The sequence below is a fragment of the Emydura macquarii genome, unplaced genomic scaffold, assembly GCF_026122565.2.
Source record: "Emydura macquarii macquarii isolate MOO-44397 ecotype Brisbane River unplaced genomic scaffold, CSIRO-AGI_Emac_v2 contig_2473, whole genome shotgun sequence".
Lineage (NCBI taxonomy): Eukaryota > Metazoa > Chordata > Testudines > Chelidae > Emydura > Emydura macquarii.
In genome coordinates, this window is record NW_027132610.1 from 5566241 (window position 1) to 5584626 (window position 18386).

An 18386-nucleotide genomic window follows, 5' to 3' on the forward strand; every position below is an offset into this window, starting at 1 on the left:
AACTGGAGTTCCACCCATAAACCACAGATCCTCTCCAAGTTCACCAAAGGCAAAGAGCTTCCACCATAAGGCTCCTTGTCCCTAATGCTACTGCACATTCCCCAACTCACCAGTTCACTGTAGCCCATCAATAGCTTAGCTCTTGTGGAAGCCATACCTATATGATTATAGCCTGACATTCAGTTGGCTGACCCAGGAACATTCTATCATGGGTGGGGCACCACAGTAGACTGATGGACAGTGTTGTTTCCTGCAGATTCCATCTAAAGTATGGTTACCTTGCCATTGCCTGCAGGTATGATTGAGGGAGAGATTCTGCTGGAGTCTGCCAGCCCCCTAGCCTGTGCCATTGTACTTCCATTCAGCCATGGCCCCTCCTTTTGACTGGACGTATTGTTGTTGGGTGGCAGAGAAAAAACAGAACATACTGTAAAAGTGGCACTATTTATTTCTGTTCATGTGCACAGAGATATCTGAGTGTAAGCTCCTCTCCACTTGCAGAAGCGGAGTGAAGCGGAAGAGCCTTGCCTTCTTTAAAACTTTGTTTTCAAAGATTGGCCTGAAAATAGTCTAATGAGCTCACTGAGGTTATCTGATAGCGATACAGAGTCAGACATTCTCAATTATTTATTTATGAAAATACATCAGTTGGTATCATGTGATGAGAGAAGAGGATTGAATCAAGACTTCTGCTGTTACTGACTGCGCATGACCTTGGCTGTGACACTAAAATTATGTGCCTTAGTTTACCAGTGTGTAAAATACTTACTGGCAGAGCCTCACAGAAGTGGTATGTTGGTTAATGTTTCTAAACACTTTGAAGTCTTGGTATGAATGGTTCTAAAGTGTAAATGCAAAGAATTGTGAGTATTACAGCAAATCACAGTTAAGCAGGTATGCTCCCACATTGTCTGTATTAGAAATCCAGAGGGATAGCCATGTTAGTCTGTTTTTAGCAAAACAGCAAGAGTTCTGTGGCACCTTAAAGATTAACAAATTTATTTGGGCATAAGCTTTCGTGGGCAGAAACCCACTTCATTGGATTCTCACTGTATTAGAAATGTTAATCTTGATGTTGAAAGCTCTCACTATACACTGTAAAATAATCTGAAACAGCACTTGGAACATCAAATTTTAGTTAACTGATTGGGTCAGAAAAGAATAATCTATCTGTGTTTTCTTAAATTAATTTTATTTGTCTATTTAAGATATAGGTACATATACCCGCCCCTCCTGTTGAAAGTAGGTCCAAAAGTTTAACCCTGAGATCCTTATTTGTCTTAATTTAAGGAGAGAGACAAGAACTAAAATCTCTTTTTTTTCCTGCCCCTGTCTGTTGTACTCTTGCCTGCTCCCTCCCTCCCACCAAGTTGTCAGAGCCTCCTCATCTGCATATGCATTACAGAGCAGAAGATGTGGCAAGTCTCAGATGCTGCCACGTGAAGGAGAGGTTAGTTCCCAACCAGGAGGCTCCAAAGAGTAGGACAGGACTGACTTCATCCAGGAACCTCAGCCTTCCTTCCTGAGCATAGACCCTTTCTCCTCACTGGCACAATAGCCCCCTATATGACATTTTAAAACCACTGGAAACTGCCTAGATGCCTGGCAGGTTAACTGAGTTGGACCAGTATGTTAACGTTTGTATGATACAGCTATGTGGTCATGGTAAGACATAACATGTACAGTAGTTATACATATAGTTATATTGTGGACTGCTTCCTGTAATTGTGCTGCATCTAGAAGTACAATTGAAGTCAGATGGAATTATATATTTGGGGCAGGGAATTATTGGCAAGAAATAAGTGGCATAACTGAAACACAAATGACTCTACCTTTACTCTTCTTTATCCTTAATATCACTCCAACTGATAAACATACCTAGATTCAGTGTCAAATTAATTACTTCTTATTACAAATGACTTAGTCTCCAAGTTCTTGACTAAAATGAATCCCCTAACTCAAGGATCTGGCCATAAAATCTAACTCAGACAAGACAGGAGATGGGGCAACAGTTCAGATAAGGGAAAGGGTGGAGATTATTGAATAGGGAAGATTCCTGGAAGAAGTGTGGTTGAAGGGACATTGAAAGCAAGACAGAGAGCTTGATCACCAGGAAATGGGAAATTGATCTAAACATGGGCACAGAGTGCGTGAAGGTGCAGTGCTGAGAGTGAGTGGGGATTTAGGGAGTGTAGTAAGAAGAGAGGGTATTAGGAGGACAGGGAGTGAGGGGAGCCATAGGAAAAATGTGAACAGAGATTAATTAATTTCAATAATATAACCCTTATTTTTAAAATTCTGAATCCAGTTTCAAAAGATGTCATTCAGTACCCAGTAGCTGCATCTTGCTCTTCTGCCTTAACATTTGAAATGGCTGGAACTTTTTTTAAGAAGCTAATCAAGAAGTGAAACAAAATGAAACTCATTTGATTTGTTAACTGAAACCTCTAAGATCTGGGTAAATGGAAAGGGAAGTCTTTCTTTACTGAGTCTTTTTCCCCTCAGATCAAAGAGAAAGTCTTTAAATTAGTGTTCAGTTTTAAAATCAACTTCAGTCTTAAACTTCAACTTCAGTTTTAAAATCAAAGAAACGGTTATGACCTTTGGTTTGTGTCTTTATGATATGAGTTGAAATAAAATAATTACTTTAATTGTCAACACTTATCAAACTTTTGTAATGATGTGAATTCTCATTGGTGCCTTTTTTTTTAAACTTATTCTCATCCAATGGTATTCTAGCATAGTAAGTGTAAGAATTTCCCCCTCAATGAATCTTCAGTTGGTGATCTGTAATAGTTAGGTTCGTACCACTGTTTCTGGAGAATCTTCATGAAGAGACTGTTGTCTTTTGTCTTTAGAAGACCAGAACCACATCTTGAATCCATCTGCTTTTGAAAAATCATGCAAGGCACCAACAACATGAGGATTGTAGGTTCTCCATGTATCAAGTCATTTTGTGGAGGAAAACAGATTAGCAGAACAGGCACCAAAACCATGCAATGTCTGTGATAACAGATCCAAGCACAGTGGGCACTTTGGGCTCAGTTTACCTTTGCCTTCCTCCTCGTCATTTACATTATATTACATTTACATTAGCTATAGCATCCACCGTGGGCTTTGGTTGTTCATTTTTAAATATTCTAGAGTTAGTGACAATCAACTTAGATAACTATAATACCATGCTGCTTTGAAATACGAAATGTGTGAAATACTGTACACCAACCAATAAGGCATGGAAATATGGTAACAGTCAAAATGATTTATCCATTTTGAAAGCATTGTTATAGTTTCTTAGCATGGTTTTGACTATCTCCTGTGTCCATCAATGTAGTTTGAAGTAGCTGCTAAAGTAAGAACATTTGTGATATGAATTTTTTTTTAACTGGGAACAAAGTTCTAACAAAACAGATAAAACAGTATCAGTACTTAATATATTACTTCATTAGCATTAATTGTCATCTATAAATTGCTGCTTTGGAGTATCAGATCATTTTATTTTTCTTATCTGTGTAGTGACATTTCATTTTCAAGTAATGGTATTTTTTCATTAGAGACATAATAGGCAGAGAACAGTGTTAATGAAGCATGTTGTACATAAGAAGCGTTTGATAGTGTTTTTACAAGAAAAACCCTGAAGCCAGTTTTATAAAATTGACTTAATTAATAACATCATAAAATCATTAACTTTTCCTTCTTTACTTTTTCCCAGAAGGCTTTGACTAAAAACTTCATTTTTTCTTTTTTTCTGATTTTTAAGATAGAAGCCAAAATGTATTTCTTCAAGATCTCTGTACTGCAGAAAAATGATTACTTGATTACTTAATCAATGTCCAGCAGGGTTGTGAGAAGCAAAGGTACAGTACAAGAGTAATTAATAGAAAGATAAATTGCAAACCTCATTGAAGTATTTTAGAGGTGAATCAGTGTTCCTATAAAGGAGAACTTATACTGTTCATTCCAGATGGAAAAGTAGAGTTTTGACCCTGTGACAGGGTGCTGGGGCAGGACTACTAAGTCAGCCCCCTGTCATGCCAGCTCCCATTTAGGGAGGTAAATGGGAGCTGGCTGGAGGAAACCAGCACCTAATTAGAGAACCAGAGATAGTTGCCAGTATAAAGCCTGTATAAAGAGCTGAGAAGAAGGAAGCCAGAGAGAGGGAGGCCGGGAGTGGAAGCAGAGTGGTGGGTTGTCCCTTCTGGGTGTAGAGTCTATGTGTATGGGAAAAGGTGGTAGGAGCACAACTTGTAAATAAACCTGCACCAGTGGTTACTGAACTGGAGGGTCTCCAACTGACTTTGTGAACGAAGAAGAAGCAGGATAGGCTCGGTGACACCCTGCTACATGTAGGGGACTTGGACAGGACAGTGAACCAGAGCAAGAGTTTGGCAGACCATGGTAACAGATGGAGGAGACCCTGTAATGACTGGTGAAACAGCAGAAGGAGATGCAAAAGACTATGCAAAGCTTCCAGCAATCCCACCAGCTGGAGAGGCAGGCCTTGCTTTGCTGGAAAGCCAAGCAGCAGAAGAGCCTGCAGGACTTTATACGAGAGTAGACCACTATACAACAACAACTCCTACAGAGGATGGTGAGCCCCACAGTGGGGGATGGCATTCGGTTGCCAGGCTTTGGACTATGTAAAATAGGCCATGCAGATGACCCCGATGCATTCCTAGGCACCTTTCAGTGGGTAGCCATGGGGGCAGGCCTAGATAGGGCAAACTTGGCTCTGTGGTTGACTCCCTACCTAACTGGTAAAGCCCAAGTGGCCTACATGGCCCTGAGTGAAGAACAAACCAGGAGTTATGAAGTGGTAAAGGCGGCCATCCTGGATCGGGTGGGGCTGTCTGCCGAGAAAGTACCACTGGAGATTCAGGGCAATGAGATGGATGGGAGGTTTGTGGCTCCAGGCATTTGCCCAAAAATTAATGGATTGGGCCACCCAATAGCTGAGCCTGACACCCAAACGGTGGGAGAGATTATGGACGCACTCGTCTTAGAACAGTTTTTACATGGCCTCCCCGAAAGCATAAGGGTATGGGTGAGATGACACCAACCGAGTACAGTAAAGGCCGCAGTGAAATTGTCAGAGAAGTAGGTGGAGGCAGACTTCCCCAGGAAGGAAGGACACCCAGATAAGGAGGAAACTGGGATAAAATCCAGAGAACTCCTGATCGGGAAGCGTCTGGAGAAAAGAGAGAACAACCAAGGAGCCCCTACTGGAACCAAACCACTCATCTGCTGCAAGTGTGGGTGAGTGGGACATAAAAAGGGGACTGCTCTGACATGGAGAGTGGCTTTATAGAATTTTGTGGGTAGATCCACACTGGAGTGCTAGAGAAGGAACAGAAACTGTCCACCATTCCTGTGATGGTGGGAAGAAGACCCTAGCGGGGCCTAGTGGATATGGCCTCAGCCTGCTCTCTTCATATAACCACGTTTCTCAGGCTTATAAAGAAATTCACATCCCTGAGAGACGTACATCTACTGACCTAGTCCCAGGTGTACTCGGCGGTAGGTTGACTGAAGAATCCTTCTGTTGATCTATTTACCACCTCTAAGGGAGTTTGTTGCCTATATGTCTCTGAGGATCTGGGCCTAAGTGTCTGGAAATCCACAGTAGTCACTGAGGGCCAGATTTACAAAAGCATTTAGATCAGTAAATAGCTTTGAATATCTGGCTCTTTGTCTCTGAACAAAACTCACATAGTCAACCTTACCACAGGGATTTACAAAGTAACAAAAGTGTGGGCACCAAGGCATTCACCATTGCTTTGATCTGGAAAAGCCTTGATTGTTGACTCTACCCCACAAAAAGGAGAACTAAGAGACTATGGAGAAGTAGACGGTGCAAGTATCTTACCTTGATAATGTAATAAAGAGATTATTTCTATTTTAAAATAATTATGAGGATATGAAATATATAAATACCTGAACAGATAGAAAGCACTCTCACAATGTTCTACATATACTGTGCAGTACCGCATATATTCTAACAAAAGATTGGTGTGGAAATGCCATTGAAGACATGGTTGTGCCTTTTCATATGAATGCAAATTATCTAAAATATTAAATCTGATTAATTTTGTGCTGCTGTAAAAATTCATACATACATGCATGATGGAATTTATGACTATTGCATTGCTTGGGCAGTGTGATTGACTGTAGGCGCATTACATTTTTAATACTTTTATGAGACTATTTTAAGGTGTTTTAATATAATAATAATAATTAACTAAAAATGAAAACACACAGCATAACCCAAAAGCATTTGGAAGTCTGGTTTACACTTAATATTTCAGTGTTTCTGGGTGGTAGAAGAGTGGAGCGTACTGAATGAGGGAAGACATACTGCTGCCTGCCACCATTGTGAGTTGTATATAGAAAAAAGTATTTTGCCTTTGTTTCTCCCTCACTCTAATGCTGCACTTGACAGATGATTATCCTCCCCTCCCACCCTCTTGTTTGTTTCTTTCCTTGCTCTGACTATTGTGGGTGTAGGGACCCTCCAACAATCAGTGGGTTTTGGGGTCCTGCCCAAAATAAATCCATGGTTAAGTCATTGTTTAAACACGCTCGCATATGGAACACAGCCTATGTCAGTTCTCCAACAATAAGTCATCTGCAGACTGACCTCAATTTGTGCCTAAATTAGTGGACGAGGTTAGGAGAAGAAAATAAGATCTAAAATTAAATCACTGATTTCAGTGGGTTATAACAAAGTTTTATTCCTAAAGCCTTATCTACAGTTGAAATATGTGGTTGATGTTGGTGGACAGTTATACCCACATTTTAAGGATTGATGTATAGGAAAGATTAAAATACTCAAAATGTTTAACTCAGTTTAAATGACTACAGGGGAATATGATAATGGTCTACAATAACTTGAAGGATGTAAATACTGGAGGGTGAGGGTTTGGGGTGAAAGATACCTAAGGAAAATTAAGTATGAGTAGCAGAAAATAATGTTTAGCTGTGAAGTGTATTAGAGAATGGAATAATATTGCAAGAAAATTGATCGAAACTCAGTCACTTAACTCTAAATAGAACAAAACACTTCAGAATATACTATAGGAAATAATCCTGCATTGGAAGAAGGATAAACAAGGATACTAGCAAATAGATATTTTCTATTTGTAATGTCCTTCAATTATAACATAAAAGGCACACAGAAAACTGTGTATGTTCCTGTTTGCTGAGTTACTAACATTTTATTAAAGATAAACAGAATAGTTACATATAATACATACAGAATAAATTACATATTTCTTACATGTATATTACAAGAGACTGACAAATCCAAAAGGTGAGGGAAAACAGCAAATAGTCGAAGTAGGGATATTTGCTGTTTTTGTAAACATTATAACAATTTATTTCCATTAGTTCATTCTATTTGGCTCATTTTTATGCTATGGTACATTTCTGAGAGAGTTACATAGTAGTTATGTATGTAGGTCCATTTTAGTACACAGGATATTGAAGTATCTACCTGAAAATTCTGTGTAATTTTATGAGAGAGCACTGGAAAAACAATTTAAAATGCACCTTACAAAGAAAGGTTTTTTATTTTTAATTTTTTATTGTAACATTTTATCAAAAATTATATCTTCATAGTAAATACAGTGTGATTACTATGTAGTCAATGTACCAAGATTCTTTAAAAAAATGCATGTATGAAGTATGAAACTAAATCAGTAATACTAAATTCATGTAGTAAGTGCAGCTTTTGGTTATGTGAGTTAGAGGCAATTACAACTATATTGTGATCACTATGCAATTACAATGTAACTGCATTGTAGTTAATGTACCCGTATTATGAAGTATATCCAATAAGATATTACCAAGTGACTGCTTTTGCATTCATAAATGCATGTCTATTTTTCTATAAGCCTATAGCTGCTTTTCACATTTATATAGCTACTTCGCCATGATGTTCCCACATGACATGAAACAAAATTATAATGGTTGAATTTTGATTCACGCTTGAGTTCTATCTAAAGATAGCACAGTGAAACCAATTAATACTAGTGTTATTAATTTGTAGTGAATAATATCCATTGGACAATTCCTGTCCAATGCTACATGTGTGTGCAAATTCCTGATCCTATGGGATTTCAGAGCACAACTCAACGAAGGATTTCTCTACACAAAGTATGTGAGGAGTGGCTTGTTGAAAGAAATGTGGTTTCCCTGTACATCATATTCACCAGGGCCTCACTCTCTCCCATTTCAGACCTATTTCACCCCAATTACAAATGTTTGAGGTTAGGGCCTTGGTACAGTTGTTCCTCCCCCCCTTCTCCCCTCTTGTAAACCCTGAATAGGAGAGAAAGGCAAGCCTGGCAGTGAGCACAGGTATGGCCAATGGTCGCACAAATTACATATATCCACTCTAGGAGGTACGTTGTGACCACTTTTAGAGCTTATCTATACGTACAAGTTGCACTGATTTAATTTAAGTTTAAAAACTAATGTAGTTAATCTGGGTAAACTGCTGTAATTAAACAGTTCAACTAGTTGTATCTGTTTAGCTTGTGTGTGCAAATTCAGGCCAATTTATTATAAATATACTTACATCAGTTTCTGTATCCTATAGTCTTAGAACATTTTCTTTCATCATTGTAAACATCTTTTATTAATTACACTATGTTTCATTAGATTCAGATTAACACAAATAGTGTCGGTTCTTCAGCAGCATGCAGACATGCATGGAATACAAACTGAATACATTAATTGGTATTCTTAGTGGATTTTTTTCCTGCTCTTCACATAACAAACATTATAAACCTTCCTTTGGGAAGATTTCTTGTAGAACAGATTTAGCAAATCAACAAAACAATTAGAAAAATGTGCTCATGGATATGATCAAGGCAGACCTGATTTGAATCATGCTGTACCTCAAGTTGTATCAACTGTATGCATTGTTAGAAGTTGCTTTTTTTTTCTCCCAGCAGTAATAATCCAGATAAATGTACATGTCTGCCAAAGAGTGGGCAAGGAAAGAAAAGAAGCATCGCTCCTTGGATCACTGAGCCCCAAACAACCATGACAGCAGTTTTCTCAGGAGACTGTCGTCATATCAAGTCACTGCCTTATGTAGGGAAGCATGGGAGATGTGTTCCTAAAGTGGTCAGATTGGGAGAGTACCACCAATCTGTTTACAGCCTTAGTTCCACCAGTTTGTGATGCCAAAATGACATGTCAATCACACTATTGTATACAGAATCTTCACAATACTATTGTTCTTTTTTCTTGTATGTTTTGATCAGCAGAGAAATCAGATGATATTTCAGTTGCCATTGTTAGATTTCAAAGTTCATACTTCTCAGAACTGTTTCAGGCAGAAATCAGTGCAGGCTGATACCAGTGCTTATGTCTGATTACAGTTCACATTTTTAAGGTTATCTTTAGCTACAAAGACTGATGACTTAGGCCAAAATTTTCAAAATTGGATGTCTTAATAGTTAAGCTCCTAAATCTATGCTTAGTTCCTTAAATAAAAATGGCCTTATTTTCCAGGCTGTAAGTTCCTGCAATACCAGTTAAAATTAATAGGAGCTTGTTTATTTAGGACTTTTAATTTCTTTTAAATTTGTTCAGAAATGATCTCCAGATCTTTTGTAAACATTCAGTTTCAGTTTTCATTATTCTTGCTAGATTTTTTTCTCCATGAATAGGAGTCCTAAAAACTCCCTGAACAAGATTTCATAGAATAATACTGATGGTGGGTAGTCCCTAATTCACTTTATCAGGTTTGCTTTCCATGCTGTAAAAAGCAACTATCCTAGACAACTTTTGACTGAAGGAAGAAGCTCTTTAAGACCCCTTTGCTACAATGTCTTAAGCACAGGCAGACCCCTGTGCTCATGTGAAACTCCATTGCAGAGCCTCATTGAAGCCAATAGGACTCTATATGGATACAGAGATCCACCTGGGTACAACACATTACAGGACTGGGGAAATAATACAGATGTTTAAAATTAGCAACTTTCTATGACCCTATTGAATTAATCAGGTTAGGAAAGCATAGGTCCAGTAATTAGCAGGGCAGAACTAATAATGGACTACCCCAAGAAGGCTGAGATGTTTAATGCCTATTTTGGTTCAGTCTTTGCTAAAATGTTTATTCCAATTAATATTAACAAGAGGGAAGGAACAAAAGTCCCAATAGGGAAAGAACAGGTTAAAGAATACCTACATAAGTTAGTTGTATTTAAGTGAGCAGGATCTGATGAAACTCACTTTCAGGCTACTTAAGGAAATAGTTGAAGCAATCTCAGAACTTGTCTTCCAGAACTCAGAGGATAGGTGAGTTTACAGAAGACGGGAGAAGGGCAAACATAATATGTATCTTCAAAAAGGAGAAATGGGAGGAACTAGGATTTATAGGCCAGTCAGCTTAACTTTGATACCTGGACAGATACTGGAACAAATTATTAAACAATCAGTTTATAAACACCTAGAAGATAATAGGGTTATAAGGAATAGCCAACATGGATTTGTCAAGAACAAATCTTACCAAACCAACCTAATTTCCTTCTTTGACGTGGTTAATGGCCTGCTGGATAGAGAGTAGAGGGGGAAGCAGTAGACATGATAAATCTTGATTTTTAGTAAGGCTTTTGATACAGTCCCACATGGCATTCTCATAAACAAGATTGAGAAATGTGGTCTAGATGAAATTACAATAAGATGGGTGCAGAACTGTTTAAAAAACCAAACTCAAAGAATAGTTATCACAGTCAAACTGGCAATGGGGTCCTGCAGAGACCTATCCTGGATTAAGTGCTTTTCAGTATTTTCAGTAATGACTTGGATAATTGGTTGGAGAGTATGCTGTGATGGGGCCAGCCCTGACGGCTATAGGAGGGTGCTCCTATTTGCGAACTAGGAAGCCTAAGGGGAGGAGCCACCGGACCTAGAAAGCAACTGATTCCGTGGGACAACAAATGTAAAAACAGGAAGGGGCATGAGGGTCATAGGTATAAACGAAGGGAGCTGGAAGGGGACACCGAGCAGAGAGCCCCGGACAGTGCCCACCGGTCCCGGAAGGTGTCGACGGAGCCGGTGGATGCCGCCCAGAAGAACTCTGCCTGGAGACGTGAACGGAGAAGGGAACGGAAATAGGCCCCACAGTCCCAGGGCGCCTCCCCAGCCAACCTCCCCTCCCTGGTATTGTAGATGGTGACTTTGGCCAGGGCCAAGAGGAGGTTGACGAGGAGGTCCCGCGACTTCGTGGGGCCACGGACGGGGTGCGCATAAAGGAACAAGTGCGGAGAAAAGTGCAGCCAGAACCTCAGCGGGAGTACTCCAGGGCAGGAGAACAAGTGCGGGGAAAAGTGCAGCCAGAACCTCAGCAGGAGTACTCCAGGGCAGGAGTACTGGGCCAGGGCAGAGGGGGAAGAGGACAGCGAAAGGGGGAAGGGTGGGTTTAAGGCAGGGCTGGAAAGGCTCAGGGGCGAACCCACTGAGCTTGGGCGGGGCAGGGAGCAAATCAAGGTAGGGCCAGGGCAATTCAAACAGAAAAACAAATCAAGGCAGGGCCAGGAAAGGTCAAACAAACAAACAAACAAACAAACAAACAAGCCAAGGCCAGGGCAGGGGCAGGATAGGGCAAACAAACAAACCGGGGGGGGGGGGAAGCAAACAAACAAACAAACAAACTTACTAGGGAGGAGGCTACAGGGTGGGGAAAACTGCAGAGGGGGCAGGGGGCAGTGACAGGGAATAGGGGAGAGGGAAGGAGAGGAGCAAGGGTGCCCCAAAAGACTGGGGCCAGTGGGGGGAGCAGCAGCAGGGGGAAGGGTGCTCACAGCAGCAGCAGCAGGCCCCCACAGCCAGCTGGGGGGGCAAGCAAGCAGGGCCCCCAGGAAGGGGCAGCAGGAGCTCCCCAGGGTAGCAGGCTCCTCCAGCAACAGTAAAAGAGTGCTGGACGGGAGGGATGGGAGCCCCAGGCTTAGCAAATCCCTGTTCCCTGGGTAATCCAGCTGGGGCTACTCCAGGGCAATTAGGCCAATTAGGCCAGCTGAGGCCAATCAAGGAGCTTGCCCCAGCAGTTAAAAGCCTCCCAGTCAGGCAGATGGGGGCAGCTGAGAGGGAGTTGAGTGGAGGAGTGGAGTACAGTACAGTACAGTACAGTACAGTACAGTACAGTACAGTACAGTACAGTACAGTACAGTAGAGCTGCTACAAGGTGTGGAGTCAGTGGAGGAGCAGAGCAGAGCAGAGCAGAGCTGAGCTGAGCTGAGCTGAGCTGCTGCAAGGTGTGGAGCTAGTGGAGGAGCTAGTGTGGGTGTGGCAAGAGCACCCAGACACGGGAGCAAAGAAGGAGCCTGTCCAGGGAAGACCAGAGGACGCCAGCCCCAAAGAGACTGAAGGAGCGACCTAGGGAAGGTAGTAGCCCCTGGACTAAGCCGTTTGAGGCTACTCCTCGCAGTGTCTCTGGGTCGGGGCCTGGGGTAGAGGGTGGGACTGGGCCCCCCCCTTCCCCCCGCTCCCACCCAGTCACACAATTGGCATAGCCGTAGGGAGCGCAGACCCACGGGGCCAAACAGGCCCACCTCGCCACAATGCTTATAAAGTTTGTTGATGACACCAAGTTGGGAGGGGTTTCAAGCACTTTGGAGGACAGGATTACAATTCAAAATGACTTTGATAAATTGGAGAATTGGTCTTTAATCAACTGATGGAATTGAGTAAAGACAAGTGCAACATACAACACGTAGAAAGTTAAAAATCAATACACAACTACAAAATGGGGAATAACTGGCTAGGCAGTAATACTGCTGAAAATGATGTGGAAGTTACAGTGGATCACAAGTTGAATAAGAGCCAACAATGTAATGCAGTTGCATAAAAGGCAAAGATCATTCTGAAGTGTATTAACAGTGTCGTATGTAAGACACATGAGATAATTATTCCACTGTACTCAGCATTGGTGAAGTCTCAGCTGGAGTACTGTGTCCAGTTTTGGGCACCACACTTTAAGGAAGACAAATTGGAGAGGGTCCAGAGCAAAGCAACAAAAATGATAAAAAGTTTAGAAAACATGATCTGAAAAAGTAGAAAGAATTGGGCATGTTTAATCTTGAGAAAAGAAGACTGACAGGGACTTGATAGTCTTCAAATATGTGAAGGACTGTTATCAAAAGGATGGTGATCAATTCTTCTGCATGTTCATTGAATTTAGGACAAGAAGAAATGGGCTTAATCTGCAGCAAGGGAGATTTAGACTAGATATCAGGAAAAGATTTCCAACTGTAAGGAAATTTAAGTACTGAAATCGGTTATCAATAGAAGTTGTGGAAATTCCATCTCTGGAGGTTTAAAGAACGGGTTAGACAAACATCTGTCAGATATGCTCTAGATATATGTGGTCCTGCCTCAGTGTGGAGAATGGACTAGATAACATCTCTAGGTCTCTTCCAGCCCTACGTTTCTATGAGTCTATGAAATGGGAATGATAAAGGATTGCTTAATGGGGATAGAGATGGAAATTGTCTAGGTTTTTTACGGGCTCCCCAACCAAGCAACTATTGGAGACCAGAATAAAATATGTTTTAGTGATTTAGGAATCTGTGAGTCAGTTAAGAAAGATGGCTGCCATTTTGAAGAAGAAAAACACAACCACTCTTTGATCTTGGCAGAATCATTCTCTTCAAGAATCAGCCAATGTCAAGTAGATTCACAACTGGCAATCTACATTTCAGGCCAGAGAATGCCAAACTGTATGGATAGGATGGCCAGCCCCATGCATGACTTTTTGGCATTCCAAATAAAATCTGAAAATATTTTTTCAACTAATTTTATGTAATTTAAGAATAAAATGATAGGCAACATTTGTCAAATGTGGAGCCAGAACTGTGCATGATGTAAACAACTGAGGGATTATTTTATGAAAGAGTTTGTTCTCTATTTTGTTAATTAAGGATAAGATGTTACACCTATACTGATCAAAGCCACTTAGCAATTTTAACACAAAGGAAATGAATACTTGCCTTCACCTACATAAAAGGAGTTGCCTGTGTTTGCTGTAAACCCAAACTTGAAAGAATGACTCCAGACAGTTTTAATTACCACTTCACAATCCCTAAATGTGTTTAGATGACTCACTAAATCGATAAGATTGAATTTTGAATAACCTGGTATTGAGTGGCTGATTATTTATGTATAGAGTGCAAGAAAGGAATCCTGAAGAAAGTTCACTTAATAATTATTTATCTTGTCAAATATGCTTTTCAGGTCCTAAAATGGTAGAAGTCCATGGTCAGCAATTTCAGATCAGCTCCATAGATGGCAAGTCACTTTTTACAGTGGATGAAAATGAAGTTGTAGTTGGTACAGATAAACTACGAGTCACAGGTTCGTAATACACATTTAAGAAATGCCTGAAAAATGTATATAACTATGTATATATGTATATAACTAAAGCAAAAATACACATAATTCCACTAAAATGGCATTTAAATTAAACCATTTGCATGTGAATGCAAGAAATTCATCAAGTCATGGTCCCTATATGGATTCCAGACACGGGTGCACAGGCACGCCATGAACCAGAGGTGGAACTGTTTGTAGTAGTGTCTGTTGAACTAACTCCTGCAGGTGGCAGTTGTTGTGCCTGAGCAGTTTTTCTCATTTATTTCTCACTTTATGTACACAAGGTAAACTAAGACTGAAGGAATCCTGCTTGGTCCTATTTGCATAATCATTTGGATTGAGTATTCTAAGTAGAACTTTTGCGAAGTCCTGCTCTAAAATAGTAGTGTCTTTATGTACCTTCTTTCAAAGTGACAGCATGCTCTTATTCCCCCTTGCCTTTGGTGTGTATACCATAGCACTTTATTAAGTATTGTGCATTTAAAATGTCACTTATCAAAAGACAAATTTGTCTTGTATGTTATCAGATCATGTTTGAACAGTTCAGCACATCGTTAATATAAATATAGAACAGTAGTTACTATCCTTTCGTTTGATAGCATACATAAAGATACCTTACTCTGCTCCATTGTAAACTAGTACTTACATGACCTGTAGCCACTGTTTAATAACAGTTTCCAGGTCTAACTTTCCTTAAAATGTACATATTGAAATTCAGTTGCTCTGGATTTAGTTTGAAATAATTAATCAAAGAAAATACTGAAATTACCATGTAACTTACTTTCAATTTCAGTTTCCATATTTTAGAACCTAATTAAAATGGTCATATTTAACTTGTGTTCATTATTAGTACCTAAAATCTTGAAGTTTTAATTTTAATAAATCAAGGCAAGTTATTTCCCTGTGTAAAAATATAACAGTAGTAGTTAGTGTACAATTAGCACTTCTAAGCCAAATTTAAGTTAAAATAAGTGTGTTCATAAATTACATTTATCCCTGAGGGTTTTTTCTTAAATTTTTTGCTTTTTAACCTAATTGAAATTACAAATTTACTTTTAACCGGGAAGCCACATCAAATGATTATTGTATGCCCAAGGGATACCAAACCTTAATAAAAAGTCATGTTTAGCAAAAATATGAAAGACTTCACAATTATTAACTGATTTTTGTATAGAACATAGAGTAATCGAACACAACAGATAGTTGCAGTCTTAAAAAAACACTTCAAGAATATTTTGCAATACTGTATCTTTTTGTACAATATAGATAGTGACCCATTTTCTCTTCTCTTTACATCTGTTACATACATTATTAACAACTTATTAATCACTCATTAAGAAAGCTGACTGTCTTGCAACTAAAATGTAGCAGAAAATATATTCACTTATAAATTATTGTAAAATTATATTTCAGAAAACCACATGTTCTTTTTTGAGTGGTGTCCCTGTGGATGCTCCACTCTAGGTATGCGTCCTTGATCGGAGATTTTTACAGCAGTACTTGTCCAGGCCCTGCCTGCACAGCTCCCATCTCACAGCGCCTCTGGCATCTCTTTGGCATGCATGCAGGATACAGGGTCGGTGCTAAAAAACTGAAACAGGTGTACACATAAACTTCCTAGAGCTCCAAGCAGTTCACAATGCATGCTACCATTATCTGCCATTCATAAACATAAGACAATAAAGATAATGACCGACAACATCGCATGCATATTTTATATCAATTGACAGGGAGGAGCAAGATCCTACTCCCAATGCACCGAAGCAATGAAACTCTGGAATTGGTGCATGCAGCACAATATCAACATATCAGTGGCATACTTACCCAGATGCAAGAACACAACTGCAGACACCCTCAGCAGAAAATTCAGTCAAAATCACGAGTACGACCTGAATAATGAAGTCCTGAAAAACATTTTTCGATAATGGGACCATCCAGTTATCAACCTCTTTGCTATGAAACAGAACCATAAATGCCCCTTTTTCTGTTGAAGGGCAGGACTGGGAAGGGGATCAATGAAGGATGCCTTTCTCATCAATAGTAACGAACACCTCCTTTATGTATTCCCACCCCTCCCTAGAACAATCCACAAAATATGAGCCAACAGGACAGTGATAATGATAGCACCCACATGGCCCAAACAAACCTAGTACTCCAACCTCCTGCAAATGTCGAGATACAAACCAATCACTCTCCCACTTCGCTACAATCTCCTATCCCAAGACAATGGCCAGATCTTTCACACAGAGATACAGAAGCTTCACCTAACAGCATGGTTCCTAACTGGTTCTGCCTGCAAGAGCTAAAATGCTTGGAACAGGTTAAATACATACTGCTAAACAGTAAGAAACTAACAACAAGGAAAACTTACCCGCAGAAATGATATAGATTCACCTTATGGTGCAAAGATAGACAAGTCCTCAATGCATCCTCATCCATTCTGACTATACTGGAATATATCCTAGAACTAAAATAATCAGGTTTATCAATTAACTCATTAAAGGTTCATCAGCCATTACTGTCTTCCATGACAAAATCAAGGATAAAATGGTGTTCACTCACCTAACAGTAAAGCAATTCATCGTGGGGATATAAAAGATATACCCGGTTATACGTACTCCCATGACACTATGAGATCTAAACTTAGTACAAAGGACCATTACCAAAACCCCATTTGAACCCTTAAACAATGTATTCACTTCTACATATGTCTATGAAAATGTCCTTACTAGTGGCCATCAGATCAGCTCATTGTGTAGGAGAAATCAGGGCACTCATAGCCCATCCACTCTTCACAATTTACCACAAGTATAAGATCACCCTCAGACTTCACCCAGAGTTCCTGCCAAAAATTATATCAGACTTCCTTATAAACCCAGCCTAGTCACTTACCTACATTCTATCCAAAAGTCTCACCATAATGCGCAGGAAGCCGCCCTGCACACTCTGGATGTCAGACAGGCACTAGCCTTTTATTTAGACAGAAGAAAACCCCTTAGGAAATCATATATGCTCTTCGTATCCATGTCGGAATGCACAAAAGGCAAGCTGATATCTACTCAGAGGTTATCTAATTGCATAGCAGGATGCATCCACTCATGCTATAAACAGAAAAGTTTACAAACTCCCCTTGGCACCAAAACACATTCAACCAGAACAATGTCCACATCTGTAGCATTCCTCAACAACTTTCCTATTACAGGCATATTTAAGGCTGCTATGTGGGCCTCCACACATACTTTCACAAAACATTATGCCATTGATCATGCATCCAGGAAAGATGCCGCAATAGGATTGGCAGTACTTTCAACTGTTCAACCAACGGACTCTGAAATCCCTTCCACCAAATGAGGGGCAATGCTCTAGAGTCACCTAAAGTGGAGAACCCATAGGGAAACCACTCGAAGAAGAGGAAGAGAAGGTTACTTACCTTGTGCAGTAACTGAGGTTCTTCGAGATGTTTGTCCCTGTGAGTGCTCCACTACCCATTCTTGTCCTCCCTAATTTGGAGTTCAAGAACAGGAATCTATGGTAGAGAAGGAACAGAGGGGATTGGGTTGCGTATGCGCCAAAGAAATGCCAACAGCACCGTGAGATGGGAGCTGCACGTGCACGCGCGACCCGGACAAGTACTGCTGTAAAAATCTCCAGTCAAGGATGCAGAGTCATGCCGACACCTGGAGTGGAGCACCCATTTGAAGAACCTGAGTTACTGCACAAGGTGAATTTTTCCAGGTCCTCGATAAAAATGTTACAGAGGGTAGGGCCAAGAACTGATCCTTGTGGGACTCCACTAGAAACACCCCCACTTAATGATGATTCCCTGCTCACAATCAAATTTTGAAACTTACCAGTTTATCAGTTTTTAATCAATTTAATATATGCCATGTTGATTGTATGGTGCTAGTTTCTTAATAAAAAATACCGTGCAATACCAAGCAGATGCCTTCCAGATGTTTAAGTATGTTACACCAACACTATTACCTTTATCAAACAGACTTGCTCAT

The 18386-nt window shown here is 40.2% G+C and overlaps 1 protein-coding gene across 4 annotated transcripts in view; it reads left to right on the plus strand.

Moving 5' to 3' along the window:
- Positions 1–18386, plus strand: part of SGCG (sarcoglycan gamma) — a 150469-nt gene that overhangs the window by 75124 nt on the left and 56959 nt on the right. For all 4 annotated transcript variants that reach the window (XM_067562868.1, XM_067562869.1, XM_067562870.1 and 1 more), the window contains exon 5: positions 14242–14361. In XM_067562868.1, coding sequence (XP_067418969.1) covers positions 14242–14361 — 120 coding nt within the window. The remainder of the gene's footprint in view (positions 1–14241; positions 14362–18386) is intronic.